This window comes from Lepisosteus oculatus, chromosome 3 (assembly GCF_040954835.1).
Source record: "Lepisosteus oculatus isolate fLepOcu1 chromosome 3, fLepOcu1.hap2, whole genome shotgun sequence".
In the NCBI taxonomy this organism is placed as follows: Eukaryota; Metazoa; Chordata; class Actinopteri; order Semionotiformes; family Lepisosteidae; genus Lepisosteus; species Lepisosteus oculatus.
The window spans coordinates 18317349-18334202 of NC_090698.1; the positions used below are offsets into that span (position 1 = coordinate 18317349).

Below are 16854 nucleotides of genomic sequence, written 5' to 3' on the forward strand. Positions count from 1 at the left end.
AGATGAAATAGTAGGAGAGTATGATTCCAGATACAACAGTCCTTCACCACATTTCATACAGCAGAGAAGCAGTGTCAGAAGAGGCACCCTTTAGACTTAAAATCTAAATATTCCAACCTTCTCCTAATGTGCTCTAATTTTTTGTAGGTCAGAACTACATTGATATCTCATTCACAACCCTTCATCTTCAATCTATATACCAATTAAATTGTGCCTAAATCTTTGTGTCTTAGAAAGTGAACACCCAGACAAAGCTTGTCATTTTGAGAAAGCCCAGTCTTACACTGGCACCGCCACATACCAGTGTTTCCCCATGATTATTTAAACTCATGTATGTATCCTACATGTGTGCAAGATCACAAAAAACGGAGGAAAGACATTTACTGGTGAGATGCAATCATTAATTGCTATTAAAATTAGTTGTACACTTTGTCTGCAAAATACTTGCACTAATTTTAATATAAGTGACTTAAGATTGTGGCTTCATTGAGGATCTGTAGTGTTGGTGGGTTTCTAGGACTTAAAAACACTGTATGGTACTTTTTATACAGAGACTCCATTTACCATTGATCTGTGTGGCAGTGCAGTAATAACATAAGTATCCATGGCAACTGTCCCTGCAGAGGAAGGCCTACTGCTCTCTGACAGGAGAATGAGGCCTACGTCTTGCTGAAGCATCCACTAGCGGCAGACTGGCGCTCTATTGCAGACCTCAGCCAGAGCAGATGGCATCCCCCAGCAACGAAGGCATGGAACAGACAGCAGCAACAAAGAGAAAAGGCTTAGATGAAAAGGGTAAGCCTTTATGTCTTTTTTTACAGAGAAGGATATATCATTTTGCATTCTCTTGCAGCCTACAGTATGTTCTCAACAGAAGCAGCAACTACTGAGACATAAACATAACCGGAGGTGCACGAGAACAGAAAGTATTACTCAAAGAACATGCTGGTCACTGTTTACATACTGTATGAACTATAATTCCTCAGGGCTTCTTATTTATGTTTGAACAACTTCAACACCCTGCTCTGGTTTTCAATTCTCATGTTTAAATGTACAGTAGATATGATTAGCTTATTTGGAATTAGAAAGGAAAAAAATGCAGAAAAAGCAAAGCAGTTTGCCTATTTAGTGGATTTTCAATATCTCATTTAGTATTAAAAACATTTTAGAATATTGTAATTGCTGCACCTGTCAATAACTATGTAAATGAATGCAAGCATGAATGAAGACTGGCTTGATATGGCCTGGGCGGGAGTGATTATTAGTGACGGTGTGTGTGATGCTGTAATGTCAAACTTCTGGGGTCATCTCTCATGTTTTTTACAGTCTTCCTATATTTTCCCACCTTAGTTCTTCAAATTTCAAAATAAGAACAGCACCATTAAAGACTCAGTACAACTTAATTAATTAATAAAATAATTAATTAATAAAGCACATTTATTTAATTTATTAAAATAGAACTAATATTGAAAAAGTGTGAGATTTTATTGGTTAATTATATATAATTATATATAATAAGTCCAGTTTTTGCAAATTATTTCATATTGTGTGCAGTTTTTCCATAAAGACTGAAGTCAAACATCACTGTGGAGAAGTTTTTAAATATTAATTATGAAATTCAGACACTGATAGTACTTCCAAGAAGAAAGTAAAACATATATTAATTCTACATTAATTAAACAATTTAAAATTTGCTAAAATACAAACGTTTTCTTGAATTTGCCCAAGAAATACTTTTTAACAAAGGATGATAGTCATCTAAGTCTTAGTTATGGCCTGTGTTGCTAGCACATATGAGGCTCTATGATACAGATAACCAGGATATATAGTCTACAAATAATATTCCTAAATTATTTTTCTTCAATGCATTAGAATCACTCACACAAGCTTGTGTCTTTACGTAAATATCCCCTAATTTGTACACGAACACTGTACTATGGTATGGTGACAATTGCCTGTATGAAAACTAAAATACTGTGTGACAGAAACTGAAAAAGCCTTAGGATTCAATTCATACAGATATTAGACTACTCTCATACATTAACTGATATATGCAGAGTGATAAGACCATAATATAATCACATCCAAATGCATGTTTTAAAGATGCAGCTGTATCATCAATTCATCAATTATGTACACATACTATTATTCCTTTAGTAAAATCAGAGCTGTACAGAGTAATAAAAATAACAGCTAAATATTTTGTCAGTTATGAAGATGTAACATTAAAGAACATGAAAACTGAATGTAAAGGAATAATATTAAGATGAGTTGCATCACGGTGTGAGACAGTAGTTTCCCGCAGTGTAGCTACTGTATCTGAAATTTAGGAACACAGGGAAGGAAAGAACAGCTCTCGTGAACTTATCCCTCACACCACACTGAAAGATGACCTAAATGAACTAGGCTTATGCAACCATTTAACAGAAAAAGGGGTTTTACTTATAATAATAACTTACGTTTGGCCAGACTACTCTTAAATTGAGAAACACTAGCAATCAAAAACTAATACAAAATAAAAAACATGCCTGTGAGTTGAGCTTAGGTCAGTAGATATCATCTTATTGTGTGCTACTCAGCAGACGCCATAACAGAAGTAATGTCTGGATTTGGGGTGGTACATTGGTGCAGTGGTTAGCATTGCTACTTCACAGTGTAGGGTGATACTGCACTAGGAAAATGGCATGAGCCATTGTAATTTAAAATATTCGTCTGTCATTAGTCTGTCATTTTTCTGACTATTACTACAATCATTTCTGAACTTGCAACAAAATGAAAAACACTGGACCCGTACATAGCCGTGTATTGTACAGTATGTTCTAATCCCTGCTGCAGACACCTATGTTGAGCCTGAACAAGGTACTTTACCCCAGTTGCTCCTATCCACCCGGCTATCAACATGGTAAACTGCCTCGGGGGTCGTGTTTTTTTTTTTGTCCTCTTAACGATACAGAAAGATGGTTCGATACAGAGTTCAGGTCCGATGAGCTGTAGTAGCTCTGGTGTGGACTTTACCTTTATTTTTTTGTACTATTTAATGCATGATGGTTTTTGCTTACAGTCAGCATCTAGGGTAGTTACTGTGGTGGTCCTGCTTAAAACATAGTTACATGTTAGGGAACAAGTAATAGGTTTATTCCATGCTGAAAAAAAGAAGAAAGAGAACACAACGTTTCGGCCGTGGAGCCTTCTTCAGGTGCCTACGCATGCTGATGCAGCTACCCACCTGAACTACTAGTTACATGTTATATGCTTTGCACTGTTTAAAATGTAATTCAGTTTTGCTGCAGTCTAACGAATACATATGTTCTTTTGAGGATTCATACCGCTCCTTTAAAAAAACAAAAAAGCAGAATTATTTTCTCAGTCATTAGGTACAGAGTATCATAAAGCATGTGCCATGTAACTGCTGAGGTTATATTTTTTGTAAGCAGACAAACTGCGTCATTTATAAGCACCCCAATTGAAATCAACACAGTATGAGCACTAACAGTCACAGGCAAAATTGTAAATCAAATGCTTCATTTGTGAGTCACCTGAAGGACTATTGGACAGTGAGTTAGAATAAGACTTCAGTCTCCAGCTTTTATGCAAACATTCTTAACTATGACCAACGTGATCCTACTTCCTCCCACGAAGTTACTGCTGCTGTGATTATGATAGCTATAGTCCGAGTCATCTCTCATTGATAAGTCAATGTGATTCTGAAGTACTTCATAAACATTTAAATTGAGAGGATGAAAAAAATGTTCAATGATTTAAAAGTTAAAATGAGAAATTAAAATTAAAAATCTTTCATACCTGTAAAAAGTTTGAACAGATGCTTTCCCTTATATGGCCCATTAAAATTTCATATGAAAAGTTCTTAACATCATTTTAGAAAAAGTAAAGGCATCTAGGCAATCTATTAAGAGGTAATATTAATCTCAGAGATTAATATTACAAAATTTCCAAAAGGATTTTTCTTTTCAATCCCATTAAGATTTATAAGGTTGTAAAGGAGACAGTGCTTTCAAAAGTAGTAGTGAGTTATTTTCCTTTCATGTTTTTAATTGAGGATGCATGCTGTCATTCCAGAAACAGCACACTCATTTATCCATGGTAATAGAAAAATAAGTTTTACCCACTATATAACAAAGAAGGCAGTGTCACATGTTCAGTCACAGTTTCTGCTTCAACACCCAACAACACATTTACAGAAATGAAAGCACACTTTTCATGTGGATGTATGTCTCTCTCCGTATCATCCAGCAATTGATTCAAACGGAATTCAAACAGAATGTCTCTTGTGATTCCAGCAATAGATCAAGTGTTTAAAGTGTACTACTGGCACAGCAAACCAATTGGCTTTGGTTGGTCAGCAGCTTTAATGTTTCTTGCAGTGTGAAGGTAGTCTTTTTTTCAATCCTCCTTTTCATATGGCTTTAAAACAGTGAATCAGAATATATTTTCTCTAATTTATCAAGGAGCAGTACATATGTGAGAGTAAACTCACAACAGGGAAAATACATACATTGCAAACTAATTTATTTTGCAGAGTTTCATATTCTTATGGAGAGTGAATTCAGCAGGGCATTTTAAACCACACCGAGGAGTGACAAATGTGTTGCGAACAGGCTTAAGCCAGGACTCAGAAAAACTGCAATAGAAGTGGATTTGGACAAAGAGATGCATTAGAAAGGAGAGTTGGCACTTCAATGCTAATTTCAAAATAACATCCGCATCATGTAGCCTGTGTACGCCTTTAAAATAACTACATCAGAGAAGAGATGCACCAGGCCTTTAAAATAGGGCATCTATCTGGTCTCTGAAAGAAGAAAACACTTTTTATATCCTTGTTGAAAAACAACTATGTGACTTGGATTTCAAAAGAAAATATAAAAGATGAACTAATCTTAGATTTCAAAATACTCAAATACAGGACATGACCTGTTCTTACCAGTTTTAACAAGTATTCTGATTTGTCAAGCTACTGGTGCACCTCCTACACAATATGGGCTCAACCTGAATATCACTTGAATATCCTAACATTAGCAGGCGATGTTTTAGAACAACTAATTACCCATTGCATTGCTCATCAATGGAGCAAAACACATTGCTATTGTTAAATGAAATGTAGATAAATCCAAGGCTTGTAACTAACTTCTGCTTCAGGCAAACAAAATACAGGTGGTACACTGACATATCTGCACTGCAATTGCTTCAGCATGGCTGTCTACCAAAAACAGGAAAGCGTTGGTTTGAAAGATAAGGCAGGTTAGTCAGTAAAATATTGACTTGTACTGCCCTATTGCCCTTGATCAGACTGCATGAGGGCTAAATCCGAAAAAGGATTTGAGTGCATTAAAAAGAGAGAAAAACAGGCTAGCCACATTGGTGATCCATCCACACCCCCTATTCAAACAGCCTATAATATTACTTGCTGTTAGGAAAGGCACTGCCTACGATTTTACGAATATCACATGAAACACATCCTCACAGGGTGCTACTTAGGTCACTAGCTCACTACTCATTCCCTCAGAGCGAGACTGTATGAGAAGCAGGAGTGCATGAATCCCTTGTCTCTGTTTTTCTCCACCTCTCTCCCTCCCATCTCTCCCTCCCATCTCCTGATCTCACAATGTGTCTTAGTTCTGCAATCTTCTGACAAGGAGCTACAAGCTCTGAGTGGGTGAGTTGCTCTTCTGTGTACATTACAAGGGCCATTGTTTAACGATTGCATTTGAAATGTATGTTTTAGAATTGAAAGGAGAATCAGTGCATGCTATTCAAGAGAAGACAATTGGTCTTATAAAACTTCCAGAAATCTGGAGCAGATGTGCTATGGTAACAGTTAATCTATTGCTTTTTAATTTGTCTATTCTAGATTAGACAAAGTATAGGATAATCTGGTAAACAGAGGCAGCTAATTTGACAACTTCTGTAATTTTAATTAAGAATTCTTAGTCTTGCAATGAGCAATACATATTTTATCTTGTAAAAAGTTAACCTACTCCAGTTCAACTGTTGTGGTATCTTAAATCTGGACCTTTTTGTTAAACAAAATACAACAGCACTGGACTCTTAACTTGAAAGTTAAAAATAGCTAATTGCTGTATAATTGAACTGAGTCATTTTGAATAAAAGTGCTAGCCAAATAAAAAAAGTTATAATTTACAAATGTTTTTATTAAATTCTTCTGAACAAAAATATTTATAGTTACAATTATCATTTGCATGTTGAAGTTTTTTTTTTTATGAAATGACTTATGGAGATTGCAAGACACATCTAAGAACCAAATTTGCATTTATTATAATTACCAGGACCTGGAGGAATAATCAAACAAGATAATTACTTGATGAAAACAGGCATGCATGCTCACCAGAAGGGGGCTGCCAGGTTGGCCACATATAGTGACTGAGTTCATGTGTCCCAAGTAAAAACTGAAACAGTACCCTAAGATGGATACTTGTGTACACAATGCAGATATTATAAATGGATGGTAACTTGGGGGCAGGAATTGGATTCCTATGCTGAGTATAATCAGCAATACTGACACAAACTCAGTCGTTTCAAAATCAGTTTTTATCTCGAAGTTTCCTTCGGCATGTTTTCAGAAATCCTTGAATCTTTGCAGGCGATGCACTAAAGTGAACATTGCTCTCATGATGTTAGTGCTCTTTTGGGACGAGTCTATCACCAGCACCTGACAATGATGATAGACTAATAAGCATGAAAAAAGCTGTTGCTCTTTTAACACCACATGTGTGGTGTTAGTAAAATATGTAAATGTATTATGGATATTGTTCAAATGTTATTGATCAATTGATCACTCATGACTGACCTTGACACACTGGAGTGACTCAGATTAATGCATAACCACTAAATCACCTCAGCAGTGAAAGAATTGGTTTTACAGAGATCATTCAACCCAATGGTCTCTATTGGTGCACACTGGTGTGCCTTTAGACATTAAATGGAATGTTGCGTACTTCTGGAAAAGACTGAAAAAAAGAAAACTTAAGTTTTGCTTAAATATATTAGTTTTGTCATGCTACCCAAGTATTGGGCTACATATTGGGTGTACACACAAAATACAGGTAACCTTCACACTTTGAGACTCCTTCTGTGGGAATGGTATTTGTTACACAATATTTTTCAAGTTTGGTTGGCGTAAAAAATACAAAACCGGAGAACGTCTGAGTGTAGCTGAGCAAGACCTTCATGTTTCACAGTCATAATGTTCATAACATCAATAATAATGTGCTTGTGTTTTAGAGTGTGAGGAGGGGTGAGGTGTGTTGCAATATGTCTATATGCACTGTCCAATTCCTCTGGGGGAACGAGCTGCTGTTATCAGTCACCTAACCAGTTGCAGGGATTCAATTGGCCAGGTGACTGACATAATAAGCCTCTGCTTCTCGCTTTTAAAACAGTCAGTTTGAGGGGTGCTGAACCCCCAACCCCAAATCCCTGGATGCATCACTAAGGACAAATGAAACTGAGTTTTTGGAAGACTGATTAAAAGACTCGGAGAGAGAGATGTTTAGCTGAAAGAATTTGAGAAAAATCTGAGAGATTGGTTTTGAGAATTGTTTATTTGGAGACTGGTAAGCAGTTATGTTGCTCGGCCACTTTAGTTAGGTACTTCAAGAATTGTAGTCTGGAGCTCAAATAACTTAAGCTATTGTTTTGGTGTTTCGTTTGTAGTTTCAATTCCATGCATTGTAAATAAAGGCACTAGTGTGTTTGTAAACCTTACAGCTGTGTTTTGTGGTCTGTTTGCTAGGACCTGCCTATTTTTTAAGAACCTGTAATGACACGCCCAAGGGAAATGCTGATTTAACCTGTAAAATGTCAAGTAAGAAAAACAAGAAAATAAAAATGCAGAAAGTAACCAACATATGTCCCTTATCAAGAGAACAATGCTCCCATGCCATTGGTACAGTATGTAGGAGCTACAGTACAGTGGTGGGGCCAGATCCTCTTTAGTAATTAATCAATTTTGTATACATTGTTGTAATGGACATCAGTGAGTATGATGCAGGTGTGCAGAATGATATGCCAATTGTTGTGTACAACAGATAAATCAATAGTGAGGTCTACATATACTTGTTTGCAGGAAGGTCTAGCTGCTATAGTACTCCACTTGTAGCAGCTAGATCCTCCTGCCAACTTGCACTACACAGCACTGCATTGATCAAGTCTGGGAACCTCACCTCCTTGCTGCTAGAACAATACACATCCTCATGCTGCTCATGGAGCAGGAACGTTTTTGCAAAATGAGAAAGTAACAGGTATGTTATGAGTGTCCTGCTTTCTACACTTGAGCCCCACTGAAAATGTGAGGATCTAGGACTCAGACTTTTGAAGAGGCACCTGCTTGTCCAGACTCTGTAAGAGGAATGGAGCACAAAACCCTTGCAGACACCATCTGCTAATGTATGCATTAGCATATGTACAGCTTGCATTAATTCCACTGGAGGTCACACATGTTATCAGCCTGTGACTTTCACAGGATACCTGCTGTTGATAAATGCTGTTGATGACAAATGTTATCCAGCTTAATGAATTTGCCCATCTTGCCTGTTCAATAAATACCAGTGCACCTGCTACAAAAAGTAATCTTCCTAATACTAACTTTTGAATTTGTTGTAGTTAGAGTATACATTTATTTTGATGCTCATTATATAAATTGAAAACATCTAAACACTTTAAATGCAATAGTCATTTTTCATTACTGAGGCCACATACTGTACAGTAGGTGATTTTTAAAGAAATAATAACAGAGCAGCATCTACTATTTAAAAATGTTTCAGATATACATGTATAAATACATAAATACAATGCATTGATACACAACAATAAATGTAATCAATTACAATTCTGCCACAGTCAGAGCAACACCTGTTATGAACTAAATGACTGCTCTTTTGCAATCGCTGAGAAAGTGTCTCAATTGATCCATTTCCTTGGAAATCCTAAAATAAATTCTGTCATGACAAGCTGCTATCCTGCAAACAAGGACTGCTGATTTCATGCTGTTAGATGTCATGTTTCCTTTATGTAAGGCTAAATGTGCAGCCGGAAAATGTTAGCTTCACTTTTTGTAACAATGATGTGTGTTTCAAGACTAAAGCAGCAAATTTGATAACACAAGTATCTGTACATGTTTACAGATCTCAAATTTATGGTACTGGGAGTACAGTTATACAAGAGCCCAGAACACATTATTTGAAAGTACTTCATTTTCACTTAAAATGTTAAATGATTGCTTTTGTCTTCTAAAACTTGTATCTGCTCTTATGAGTGAGAAGGTATAAAATCTGGTATTAATTATTTTCACAGTTCAAGGCGTATTTACTCCAAGAGTCAAGGAAGATCATTAATAAGCATAAATATGATATAATAGGGTGTGAAGGTTTTAGCCTAAGTTAATCTTTTGTCTATGAACAAACAAAAGATTAAGTTTTAGGGTTATTTCAGATCAGTAGCTATTGTAGGCACATGTGTGAGCCGGAGATGTCTCTGTATGATATGCATGCTGTTATACTTTCAGGAATTAAGTGAGATACCATCAGAAAGTGCAAAAAACAGGAAAACAAACTAAACTGGCTTACTTTAAGCAGGAAAAAAATAAACTGATATATCTTTTTCTTTTCTCGTTTACAACTGTTTTTGTGCAATATATGCCAGAGACCTGTGCAATACATTTATATTTATATTCATATTGTGCAATACAACTTTTTTGTGTACTGTTCTGTTCTGGTTTGTTCTTTGTGTGTTCTGGACTGTGTGTAACTCTTCTTAGTGCACTTCTCACTGCACTGATTGTATTGTATTATTATTATTATTATTATTGTATCATTCATTACACTGTTGTTGTGTTGTCTGTGTTAAGCTGCTGTTGCACTGCAATTTTCCCTCATGGGATCAATAAAGTATCTATCTATCTAAATGATGATCAGAAGCAAAAAAAATTCAGGTTACTGTTGATGCCTTGTGCACATTTCTAAAGAGGAAATCTGTTATTTGTTTTGGAAGCCAAGATATCGCCAAAGCAATGACTAGAGTACAAAGAGATATAAGCCAATCACCCTTAAATTCCACTATCTTTGTGCATCATTTAGACCAGGTCTTGCCGAGTCTCTAACCATTAGAGTTGGTGTCGCAGATCAGGATTTAACAGCGTCATTTCCAGTCTCTGGCCTGATCTTGTCAGGTCTCAGAAGCTAAGCCAGGCTAGACCTGGGGGTACTGGGAGAGGAGACCCCCAAGGAAAACCAGGTAGCTGCTGTAAGTGGTGTTGGTGAACCTGAAGGTGGTGCTCTTTCCTATGGGCCTGACTTCCTAATCCAGTGTTCCACAATGGTGCCCACTGACACTGTGCTGTGAAAAAACAACATCCTCACTACATGGTCACAAAATATGCAAGCAAGCTAGGTCTGTCCTCCCTAAGGACCCTTAATTCATTTGGTAAAGCAATTTCTCAATTCTCCACCTGATCTGATATACACAGTAGCTGGGCTGCTTGCACTGTGGTGAAATGGGTCTTTTCCTATATGTAAAGTACTTTAGTATCTGAGGTCTATAAAACTATTGCTTAGTGAACATTTCCGAATAGTATTACGTATGTATACTGATGCACAAACAGTCCATAAAAATGGACTGCAAAAGCAACATTCCTGCTTGAAAGTCTTTAGAACCTCAATACAAAATTATGTCATCAAGCCCATCAAGTTAATTCTGATTTTATAATTGACAGATGTTTCTTTTATTTTGAGATTTGCCTTCCTACTCGTAGAGATAAGGACAATTACACTCTTGCTTGTGCTCAATCAAGTACAATTTACAAATGTAATTCAGGCTTGTGATAGTTAGATAGTTAGATTGTCACATGATAGCAAACCTTTAGGCTGAAGCATGCTCTCATAGCTGAAGCACAGGCAACAATTTTTTTTTAAATCATGTCCAAAAAGGTAAGCCAAATGAAAATGTTTCGTGTAACACTCTCTCACAAATGCTTAAAAAGTCTTGTGCCAGTTAGCTACTCTATTTTAAACAATATTTGGGTAATACAGTGACAATGGGGCACTAAAAATCACATTACAGGACATAAATGTGTGCTGTATGTGTGGTTGCGATGCTAAAGCCCCTTAGTTTTTAAATTAAGTGCCTGCATGCACAGTGAAATTGTTTACTTTTCTGTCAACACTTCCATATTTGTTATATAAATATCATCCGGCTGCACAAGGATCTATACTAGGGCCCCATCAGACACAAAAATATCATCTAAGTTTTGATATACCTACTTTACGGTGGGAGAAGGGGCTAAGTGACATCAGTCCCCTAAAACTAATCATTAATAACTTAAAATCCATAGGGGCACCAATGGGTACTAACCTACTATACATGAATATATGACCCAGTATCTGTGTTTTTTTAGGGTCTGATCTCTGAGGACACCAAATTCACAGATCTCAAAATACATTTGCTCTATGTGTCAGGATGGTCTCAGCACAATGTTTTCTGGTTTTTAATTTTAATACACTAAACTGTGTAAAGCTTGATTTTACATTAAGCTTTTTAGATCAACAAATACATTTTATATTCATCATGCTGTTTCTCAGGGCACTGTTCCCAAGAACAGAGCAGCTATTTAAACACTTATTTCCTCATGTTATTTATTGTGCCCACAGCAAATATTTAACATTGGTATCTGGTTCATATATAGTCTACAGCCCTAAAAATGCAACTTATTTGGGTGCGTTCTGTGTGAAATAAATGCTGCTGTAAAATTATAAAAAAGTGGAATTCAGCTGAGATCTCAGTCCTCTACATGTTGCAATAATTTTCAATAGTTGTAATCATTATACTCACTGAAAACTATGACAAGTATCACATTAAGAAAAAACAGAACTTTGCTTTAGATGGAATAAGAATCAATATTTATGGTGCTGAAAAAATCATTTCTATTTCCACTTCATGATTGTATTGATCATATAATAAATTGCACTATTTTAAAATTTCAATAAAATAATAAAAGTATATCTGTAGAAAGTTGTAAAAGTCTTCAGGAGAAGAAAACTGTAAACTGAAGATAATGGATACGTCATGAATGTTTGTGGACACTTTTCCCAGGTTGAAACCTTTTTATCTGCAAGGTTTTTGCTTAACACGTCTGGAATTCAAAACTCAAAATTTAGTAGATCAAAATGTACGTAAGAGTGCTGTATTTGTAACTCACCAGTGACAAACCAGTCACTCCGGTTCACTATGAATTGTTTATCATTTCAGGAGCTGGTCTTAACATTGCAGTGACGAGCCAGTGCTCTTGCAGAGAATGGAGGAAGAGGGCAGTGAAAATGTCTGCCATCTGGAGAGAAGAACGCGCAGGAGAAGGGATCTGAAGGCAGTACTGCGGAAAAAACTGAGCAGCAGCTTCTCCTGCTCAGCGAAAAAGCTGAAAAGCAATGTCACAGGCTTCTTTCCTGTGGTCCAGTGGCTGCCCAAATACAAATTTAAGGAGTATGTCTGGGGTGATGTCATGTCAGGCCTCATCGTGGGGATTATCCTTGTTCCCCAGGCAATAGCCTACTGTCTTTTGGCTGGGCTTCAGCCAATCTATGGCTTGTATACTTCCTTTTTTGCTAACATCATTTATTTCTTCATGGGGACCTCTCGGCACGTGTCTGTGGGAATATTCAGCCTGATGAGCCTCATGGTTGGTCAGGTTGTGGACCGAGAGATGTATCTGGCTGGGTTTGATCTGAGTGAGGACAACAAGGCAGACACTCTGAACTCTGGAGACGTATGGAACAGTAGTGGTACCTCTAATGTCTCTGCCATTAACTTAACCCTGGGGGATTTAAGCATGGAATGTGGGAAAGAGTGTTATGCCATCAGCATTGCTGCGGCCTTGACATTTCTAGCTGGAGTTTACCAGGTAAAGTCATAATAATATGAATAATATGAAAGTCTCTAATAGTGGTGTCAAAATGCTCTTCATTCACTTTGTAATAAGCAAGAAATGTCCATAATAACTCATCAATATAGTAACAGCAAACTAAACTGTGAATACTTTTGTGGGTGCACATGGAAGATTAAATTAATAAACATACAATGCAAAAACTTTCATGGCTTACACATGAATTTTATTTCATCCTAGGTGCTGATGGCTGTCTTCCAGCTGGGCTTTGTTTCAGTGTATCTATCTGCACCAATGCTGGATGGCTTTGCTACCGGTGCCTCACTCACAATTCTCACTGTGCAGGCCAAATACCTACTGGGTCTCAAGATCCCACGCCACCAGGGATTTGGCACTGTAATCGTCACCTGGATCAATATCTTTAAGAATATCCACAAGACAAACTTCTGTGATATGATCACTAGTGCCATCTGCATCGCAGTGCTGGTGGGAGCAAAGGAGCTTGGCGAGCACTACAAGGACCGCCTGAAGATCCCTTTACCAACTGAGCTGGTGGTGGTGACGGTGGCGACGCTGGTGTCCCATTTTACCGATCTCAACGGATTGTATGGCTCCAGTATCTCAGGGGCAATTCCAACAGGTTTCATTCCCCCAAAGGTGCCTAGTTTTGAGCTGATGCCAAGGGTGGCGTATGATGCCATTCCTCTTGCCGTGATCAGCTTTGCATTCACAGTTTCACTCTCTGAGATGTTTGCCAAGAAGAATGGCTACACAGTCAGACCAAACCAAGAGATGATGGCCATAGGGTTTTGCAACATCATACCATCCTTCTTCCACTGCTTCACCACCAGCGCGGCTTTGGCCAAAACCATGGTGAAAGACTCCACCGGCTGCCAAACACAGGTTTCCAGCATTATTAGTGCTTTGGTTGTCCTTCTGATCCTCCTAGTCTTTGCACCTCTCTTCTACTCCCTGCAGAAGTGTGTTCTGGCCTGCATTATCATTGTCAGCTTGAGAGGTGCCCTGCGCAAGTTCCGGGATGTGCCCAAGCAATGGCACCTTAACAAGGTGGATGCCATTGTCTGGTCCATCACCATGCTATCATCAGCTCTGATCAGTGTGGAAATGGGACTGCTGGTTGGAGTCATCTTCTCCATGCTCTGCATATTGGTACGGACGCAGGTTCCCCAAGTGGCCATTCTGAGCCAGATCCAAGACACTGTCTTCTATGAAGACAGTGGAGAGTATGATAACCTTCTGGTAGTGCCAAAAGTGAAGATTTTCCGCTTCCAGGCACCATTGTACTACGCAAACAAGGATTTTTTCCTGAAGTCACTGTACAAGGCTGTGGGGCTGGAGCCCTTCCTAGAGGTTACTAAGAGGAGGAAAGCAGAGAAAAAGGCCAAAGAGTTGGCTAACAAGCAGGTCACGGTAAACTGCTTAGAAAAAAACAATGGAGATGTCACTACCAGCTTAGTTTCCCAAGAGCTGGACTTTCACACTATTATCTTAGACTGCTGTTCTATTCCATTCTTGGATAGCACAGGGATTGTAACCTTTAAGGGAGTTCTCAAAGAGTACAAAGAAGTTGGTGTTAGCATCATCCTAGCCTGCTGTAATCCTTCTGTGATAGATTCTTTAAAACGGGGGGGCTTCTTTGGGACAGATGACAAAGATATCAGCAACTTGTCATTTTATTCAGTTCATAGTGCTGTTCTCTTTGCTAACAGCAGAGAACCTGCAGTCAGTCAATCAGTCGTGTAGTACTGCCAGTAAGGGAAATGGTGTGTATAAACAGGAGTTCCAAATGATCTATGTGTGAACAACACTCAATGCAACTGATGAGGTTAATATTCACCCAAGATGCAGGAGAAAACATAACAAAAGCACATGAAAGCCTTTGTTGCATACTTCTTTATATCAGAATTATTTTCCTCCCATTGATTACAAAGTTGATACAAAATAATTAATTGTATGTACCCTTTTAGAAACTACTGAATAATTTTACTTTATTTCTGAGCATCAACTCATTTTAATTAATAATTATTTCTAATTAATATTTTTTTCTGATGAATAATTTGTGAAATGTTACCATCAAGTTGACGAAGAATCTTGGCTTAGAGTAGCAATCAAAATAAAGTAAAGCATGCAAAGCACCTCAAGACAAACTCATAAAAAGGACTGCTACCAGTTTCTTACACTCTGCCCTTTATCTTAACACTCAGAAGCCAGGGAAATTACAAAACTTAACCATAATGCCTTATCTGTTGACACAGAGCCAGAGCCTCTTCTTAAATGTCAGTACTAAATCCTACAGTGGATTGGTTATCTTTGGCACTATCTTTGTATCATAGGTTAGAATATCTGAGAGCAGGGGGTGCCAGAGGTTTCATAGCAATCTGGGCATTAACCTGCAAGTTTTGTTTTTTGTACTTTTTCATTTTAGTTTGAGAGTATACCAGGACAGACAAGAATGGCAACAAAACTTAGATAATCAACTTAGAGTCTCCAGGAACTACAGTAAATCAGAGGAGATACAACCATTTTCTCATCAGCCAAAGCCCCTATCAGGTTTCAGTGAATGAGTCTGTATTATACACAACATGTCAGACACATATTTTATCATATACAAAATGCACTGCTTTTAAATCCCAATAAAATAAAGAATATCTGTAAAAAGTTGAAAAAAAACGAAAATGTTTGAAGCTCCTTTCAAGCAAAGTTATCACAGTTTCTGCTGTATTTATGAAAGAGACACAAGGATTCCGGAATAAAAGCACAACATTCACAGAACTATGAACAGATCAGAGAATGAAACACTGCACCATTGTGCTGATCTCATTACCCAGTCAGCCTTCTGTCAGCTGTACGAGTGGGTTTTGATTGAAGATAATTATGACATTTTTGTAATGAAAACTTCCACTTAAAACAAATTCACTTATCTACTCATTTAATAAAGAAACACTCAGAGTGATTATAAATAGCCCTGAAATTGTAATTTAATACATCCAGTGAACAGATGCAGTTAAAAAAACACAGGATGGGGACAGACTGTTTTGTCTTAGAAACTGCACAAAAATCATAAATTGGAATGAATAGTAAATAATTAAATTGTCATTTATATCAGTTATCATTCTTTTTAAAATTTGGTTATTACACTAACAAACTGACTGATACATTTATTTTTAAACCAAGTCCAGTGTTCAAACAACTATGTCATTCATTTACTGGATTAGATTCTTCATAAAAGTTGGGTAATTGCTAGTTTAGTGCAGTTCCATCAAATGGTTCCACAACAAACTGTGTAGAAGTAAACAAAGCCCTTCACCTCTGATTTAAAAAATAATACCTGTAAATCATTCCAAGAATCAAAGGAAAGATTATAAATAAAAATTCTCAGCTGCTAAAACTCATGAAGTGTCTGAATTGTGTGTTTTGCTGTGATGTCTTTACAAGGTAATTGCGATACACTTTGGCTTTGGCAATGTTCTGGGCATTTAATGTAAAGCAGCTCACTCTAACAAATAAAAACACAAACCCCCTTGATACATATTCCATGTATATGTGTAACAGACAATAAATAAGATCATTATAATTTGATGATTAGCAAATTCAGGTGTGTGGACCCTTTTTCTTCGTTGCTACCTAAAGATGCTATGTATTCAAATGCAATTTTTGTTAACTTGGTATTTTTATAAGCCTGAGCTCTGCTTTTCTTCATTTTATTTCCGACAGCCAGATTTTAACAAAACTTAGCATACCATATTAGCAATTACAATCTACAGTATAAACTGTATACTGTACATAGCTCTGCAGCATCTGTTCATTCAATAATATGTTTGACCACTGTTGCATTCTACAGAATTTCACCTCTCATTCTTCATTCCATGGGTCTGTGTGAATTTCTTTTAGAAGAGACTTACAGTTAACTAAGGAGATTTGTTGTT

General features: G+C 37.2%; 2 protein-coding genes across 3 annotated transcripts in view; one reads left to right on the forward strand and one right to left on the reverse strand.

Moving 5' to 3' along the window:
• The window catches only part of idua (alpha-L-iduronidase), a 40837-nt gene that overhangs the window by 20851 nt on the left and 3132 nt on the right, over positions 1 to 16854 (reverse strand). The gene's annotated exons all lie outside the window — the stretch shown is intronic.
• On the forward strand, positions 687 to 16320 carry slc26a1 (solute carrier family 26 member 1). Of its 2 annotated transcripts, none has more exons than XM_015340046.2 (3): positions 687 to 795; positions 12277 to 12925; positions 13148 to 16320. In XM_015340046.2, the coding sequence occupies exons 2-3, from the start codon at positions 12323 to 12325 to the stop codon at positions 14669 to 14671; spliced, it is 2127 nt and encodes a 708-aa protein (XP_015195532.2). In that variant the 5' UTR covers positions 687 to 795; positions 12277 to 12322; the 3' UTR covers positions 14672 to 16320. The 2 variants fall into 2 exon arrangements, with proteins under 2 accessions (XP_015195532.2, XP_006627221.2); XM_006627158.3 differs by lacking the exon at positions 687 to 795 and adding an exon at positions 5460 to 5671.